Source organism: Panthera uncia, chromosome A2 (assembly GCF_023721935.1).
Source record: "Panthera uncia isolate 11264 chromosome A2, Puncia_PCG_1.0, whole genome shotgun sequence".
In the NCBI taxonomy this organism is placed as follows: Eukaryota; Metazoa; Chordata; class Mammalia; order Carnivora; family Felidae; genus Panthera; species Panthera uncia.
The window spans coordinates 24,557,857-24,563,810 of record NC_064816.1 but is presented as its reverse complement, the minus strand read 5'-3'; the positions used below and the strand labels follow the sequence as shown (position 1 = coordinate 24,563,810).

The window sequence follows — 5,954 nt, the reverse complement described above, 5'->3', positions numbered from 1 at the left end:
TGAAGTGGGTGAGCTTTTCATATCTAAGCTAGAAACTAATTGCAGAAGTAGGAGATAACATTAGTTACCCTGAACATCAAAAAGCAACAGCTAAAGCATTACAAATAAGGTATGGTGATAACTGAGTTAGAAGAGCCCAGTTACCACTCTAGGTTAGAAACTAATCAGTAAAACTATAATTCCTAATTTTAAAAAGTCTGGCTTCATATTTAAACTTTTTTTTTACAGCATATAAATTATATATACAGTGTTTTCCTATAACTCAAATTGTAATGCTCAAGTCTATAAAAAGAATAGTTTATTTCAGAAATGCCCAAAAGATCCGCTACTCCTTCTTCTCCTATTTATAAAGACCAACAATTTCAAAAATACTTCCAGCATAGAAATGCTCAATGGTTCTCCCAAAATGTCAACCCCATATCAGTAGACAGTTTCTCATAAAGTAATGTATTATGCTGTATTCTCTAATATCATATGGCCAAATACCCTTGATGATTTATGAACGTTTTTCATGGGCAAGAATAATTAAAGAAAAATGGGATCAAGTTGACTATGTTGCTATTCACTTTGAATACTAAATTGTGCTTGCATCCTAAAAGTTCAAATGAGCTGGCTAGAATAATATAAATGTGTTCATTTGTACCATACACTAGAAAGTAAAATCCTACAAATAAGAGAATTAAAATATCTTATGTTGATTGAAAAATGAAAGATGAGGAGCAATAACATTTGGTGGATGGCACATTTTAATCTTTCGTTAAAGCTCTGAAGTTGTATTAAATTGCTAACCAAATTGAGGTAGAGGTAGACCCTAATGTTCGCTCATGTCAGACTTAGGCCTCTCACCTTAACCCATATGCATTTTTCCCCTAATTATACAAACATGATTCAATTTGAAATGTGTTATGATAGAAAAATTATAGGATCATTCAAATGGTTTTTTGGTTTTTTTTTTTTTACAAAATTCTTAATTCCTAGCTAAAAAAAAAGTACTTATAAAATGTACATAATTCAATGTTCTTCCTGGTAGTCATAAATATATTTGTTTTTCCTTCAACCTTAGGAAAAAAAAAAGTAGAGAAACTGCAATTATGAACAGTCATGTAATGAAGACACTGGAACACAGAATAAAAACATTTCGCCTCGGTGTCTGTGTAGTTTTCCTCTTTGAAGGTTACATATAAGCTTTGATTCATATTAAATTTCCTACTAAAGAGACTTAAATTCCATTAAACACGAATCTATTTCCATTTTAAATCACACACAAGTGCTATGTGATCAGAGGGATGGGAAACACTAGGTAAGGCCTGGTGAGTGGTGACTTCTTCATGACTAGGTAATGGAATCACCTGTTCAACCTCTAGAGCATTTGAGTCAATGAAAATGTAATCCAGACATCCATGAAAGCCACCAACATAGTTTGTGTAAGCAGGTTCACCACAAGCACTTTTCAGTTTGAAGACATGGGTGAGAGACATGTTGCAACGTTCCTCTTCCCCATTGGAAGCCCAGTCTTCATGGTCCTCTGGAATGCTGCCATTGACAGCAAAATGATACATTCCTGTTGATGGGGTACTATTAAAGTCTCCACAAAATATAACTGGTATGCCAGGATACAGATCACACGAGACATGTCTAATGTGAGCCAAGGCTACCGCCATTTGAATGAGACGAATGTACCCACCTATGAATATAAAAAACATTAATGTAAGTATTTTTTATTTTTTATTTTATTTTAAATTTTTTTTTTTTTTAACGTTTATTTATTTTTGAGACAGAGAGAGACAGAGCATGAACAGGGGAGGGGCAGAGAGAGGGAGACACAGAATCGGAAGCAGGCTCCAGGCTCTAAGCCATCATCCCAGAGCCCGACGCGGGGCTCGAACTCACGGACCGCGAGATCCTGACCTGAGCTGAAGTCGGACGCTTAACCGACTGAGCCACCCAGGCGCCCCAATGTAAGTATTTTTTAAAGTTGCCTTTAAAAGAAAAAAAAAAAGCCCCAAAACTACATACAGTATCTGGGTGACATTCAAGATCTATATTTGAAGGGGAATTGGATGAAGCCGGTCCAAATGTAAAAAAGAAACATTCAGTTACAAGATACATAAGTACTGTAGATGTAATGCAAAACATGATGACCACAGTTAACACTACTATTCGGTATATTTAAAAGTTGCTAAGAGAGTATATCCTAAAAGTTCTCATCACAAGAAAAAAAAATGTATTTTTTTCAGATCTGTATGAGGTGATGAATGTAATCATTTTGCAATATGTGTCATTATGCTGTACACTTTAAACTGCATGATGCTGTTATGACAATTACATCTCAATAAAACTGAAAGAAACAAAAAAGATGTATGTGTGTAAAACAGCCTTACTGAGTTTAAGTTACCATGTTATGTCACTTGTGAAAACCAATAAAACCTACCTTTTGGATGCCAGTACAGATGGGTATTAGCAACACATATCCTTTTAGAAGAGTCCTTTGTAGACTGAAGAACAGAAACCTAAAATAAACCAAGTGCCAAGAGTTCAGTTGCTATCTGCCAACTTCCTGAATGTTTTTTTTAAATCTAAGACTATATATGATGAACGGACATTTCATAACCTTCCCTGACTAATGAAGTATGATCGCAATTAAATTAAACTTTTGCTACAAGTTTTAGAATACACATGAATAGGATTCATTCAGCCTAACATGTCTTAATAACAGTTCAACATATACAGGGAATAAGAACATATTTTGGATAACACTAAGGTTAGAGACAGTGTTTTTAAGTGGATAAGGGCAGGCTCTGGAATCAGGTCCACCCAGATGGAATCCCCAGTCTTAAACATTCACAGCAGTGTGACCTGAAGAGAGATACTTTTTTCCTAAGCCAGCTTGGTCACTGGTTTAAAAAAAGGCAATATCCACCTCAAGGGGGACTGTTGTATGGATCCAACTGAATGAGCTTACAGAAGTTCAGGAAACACACTGGATGCTCAAAAAAAAAAAAAAAAAAAAAAGTAGCTACTCTAAAATCTTACTATGAACAAAACCAGTTAGCTAAAAACGCTGGACAAATCTACAAATAACATTGTTTTTTTAAAAACTAAGGCAGCTTAATACTCTGCTCAGTGATGATGGAATATAATTCACTGGGTAAGAATCCTGGCTTCACTTTGTGTGAACTTGGATTAAGTAAACTTGACCACTTCCCTATTTATAATAACATCTGTAAAACGGAAATGGCAGGATTACTGTGAGCCAAAATTAAAATATTAATACTTATGGAATACTTAATTAAACATACCAGACACCTAAATTTTAAAAGCTTTGTGGTGTTTTTTTTACTTCAATTTTTTTGTTTCAAGGTTTTTTTTTTTTATTAATTTTTTTAACGTTTTTTATTTATTTTTGAGACAGAGAGAGACAGAGCATGAACGGGGGAGGAGCAGAGAGAGAGGGAGACACAGAATCGGAAGCAGGCTCCAGGCTCTGAGCCATCAGCCCAGAGCCCGACGAGGGCTCGAACTCACGGACCGTGAGATCGTGACCTGAGCTGAAGTCGGCCGCTCAACCGACTGAGCCACCCAGGCGCCCCCGTTTCAAGGTTTTTAAAAAAATTTTTTTTAATGTTTATTTTTGAGAGAGAGACAGAGTGTGAGCAGGGGAGGAGCAGAGAGAGAGGGAGACACAGAATCCGAAGCAGGCTCCAGACCCTGAGCTGTCAGCACAGAGCCCGACAGGCGGCTCAAACTCATGAACTGTGAGATCATGACCTGAACCAAAGTCTGACGCTCAACCGACTGAGCCACCCAGGCGCCCTTGTTTCAAGTTTTAAAATGTGTCAGAACAGTGCTTGGCAAGAAGTGAGAAAATATTAGCTATTACTATGTTCTTGTATTGAGCGTATTGAGCATGTGTCTCTCCCATTAAGAGTGTAAGCACTATGAAAGTCCGCTAACCTGTTCAAGGCAACCTGCAGCTTGTTGTGGAACAGTAAAGGTGCTCAATAAATATCTGCTCAATGAATGAATGAAAGCTAACCTTTGTGCTGAAGATAAAAGAGCGAACACCTTTCAGTAAAATCTGAAAAAACCTGCCACGCCCCTAAAAATCGATGTGTATGTAAAGAGAATGGTGGAGCTACTTTACCTGGAGGACAGAAGATCTCTGGAGCACCCTCTCCTGCGCAGACGGGTACAAAACTAGTTTCTCCAGCAGTTCTTTGTGAAGTTGGTCGGACTCCAGGGCTTCGTGGAAAGAAATGTCATGCTGGCTAAGGAGAGTGAATTTGGTCTTTCGGTAGAAAGTAGCCAGGCCTTCGTGCTGCTTGATTCTAAACACGCCCTCCAGCCCAAAGGCCTCGAGGGCCGGCACCAAGCTGTCGGTAAACACGTTGCGATCTACCTCTTGCAAACAGATGAGGTCAGCGTTGTAGCCCGTGAGCTCCTTCTGGATGAGGTTCTGGCGGTAGTCGAGCTCGAGGGCATAAGGGGCACAGTACGGGTACAGGACACTCCTCGAAAACTCAGTCTGGGCGTACGTGTCGGCCAGGAGGTTGTAAGACACAGTGCGAATGAGAGAATCGTCCGTCACCTTCTTGGTGTAGAGATGCCGCTGGTCAAAGGTGCAAGTACCGGGCCCAGCCTCCACCGGACACACACTTTCCAACTCCCGGCTTGGCCCGAGGCGCTGCCCATTGCCTGGGGTGCAATGAAGCTTGAGTCGTAGCCCGATGTCTGCATTGGACGGCGTGTAGACGCGTTCGTTCACACCCGTCTCTGTCCAACTAGGAAAGGGTGAAGAGGGAGACAATGACGAGGGGCTCCCGCCCTCAGGCTCCGCCGCTCCGGGTTTGGCTTCCTTGTACCATCGGAAGAGCGAGTTGGCGGGATCCCCAAATTCGAGGCTGAGCTTGGGGCACACCGGGAAGCCGGCCATGATGTAGCGTGGCAACTGCAGCTCGGTGAAGGCGGGCGGGTTGCGCTCCACCTTGTACTTGACATCGCCGATCTGCAGCACCGCGCCGTCCTGCCAGGCGTCCACGTTGAGCACGTCTTCAGCCACTGCCTCCTCCCGGTAGTACAGCTTCACGACGGGCTCGCAGGCCGCAGCCGGCTCCGGCACAGGCCCCGCACAGGCCCCGCCACTTGCATTTGGCCGGTTCTTCCTGCTCTTCTTGGCGGCGGCCGCCTTAGCGTGGCCTTTGAGGGCGTTGGTAGCAATCCGGCTGAGGGCCCGACCCAGCGGCTCGCTTTGGTCGCGCTGCATGTTCTTGTGGCTGCCGTCTGCCAGAGCGAACGACAGGCTTAGCTTCGGTTCCGAAGGCACACAGCGCACCACAGCGCGCTCCATCGCTCCCGCCGCCGTCTCAGTCGCCGCCTCGGCCCGAGTGTGCCGCCCCACCGCCGTGCGGACCCCACGAAGCGCGGCGCGGGAGCCTGGGAGCCTCCACATGAACCTGGTGGCTCAACGGCCGCCAAGCATCAGAGGAAGACTGGAGAGCTACAGCCGCCGGCTCCGTGATCCATTCAGTCCCACAACTTCCGGCTGGGGATGGGGAGGGCGCTCGGAGTCCTTCCGCTCCGCACTTTCGCCACGCCGCTCAACTGATCCCTTTTTCCATAGCCACACGTGTCTTTGATCCTTTCCAACTTAATCTTTATCTTCAAATAAAGCCATAAAGAGGGGGGAATAAAGCAACTGTAAAGGTGCCAGAGGGAAATATTAGACTCCCATGTTTTTAGCGAAAGTACAGTTATGGGGCTGAAGGAAAAGTGCGGAAGTCGCTGGGGCGTTGTCGTCGTGGTGTTTTTGGATTCTAGTCCGCGTTCTTGTCTGCTATAGCTGCCGGGCTGACCTGCGCGAGAGCGTGGGGAGCTCGACTGGGATTGCCAGCTGCCTCCGACCTTGGAAAGCGTTGCCCAGTTTCTTTCCATAGCATTCTCCATGCTGCTCGCCC

The 5,954-nt window shown here is 43.7% G+C and overlaps 1 protein-coding gene across 1 annotated transcript; it reads right to left on the bottom strand.

Annotated features, from left to right (window-relative positions):
• Positions 1–668: 668 nt before the first annotated feature.
• Positions 669–5,527, bottom strand: PDE12 (phosphodiesterase 12). The gene is made up of 3 exons (XM_049640767.1): positions 4,145–5,527; positions 2,432–2,510; positions 669–1,684 (listed from the first exon to the last, which is right to left on the bottom strand). Exons 1-3 carry the CDS (start codon positions 5,447–5,449, stop codon positions 1,242–1,244), a joined length of 1,827 nt encoding a protein of 608 aa, XP_049496724.1. The 5' UTR covers positions 5,450–5,527; the 3' UTR covers positions 669–1,241.
• Positions 5,528–5,954: the final 427 nt, after the last annotated feature.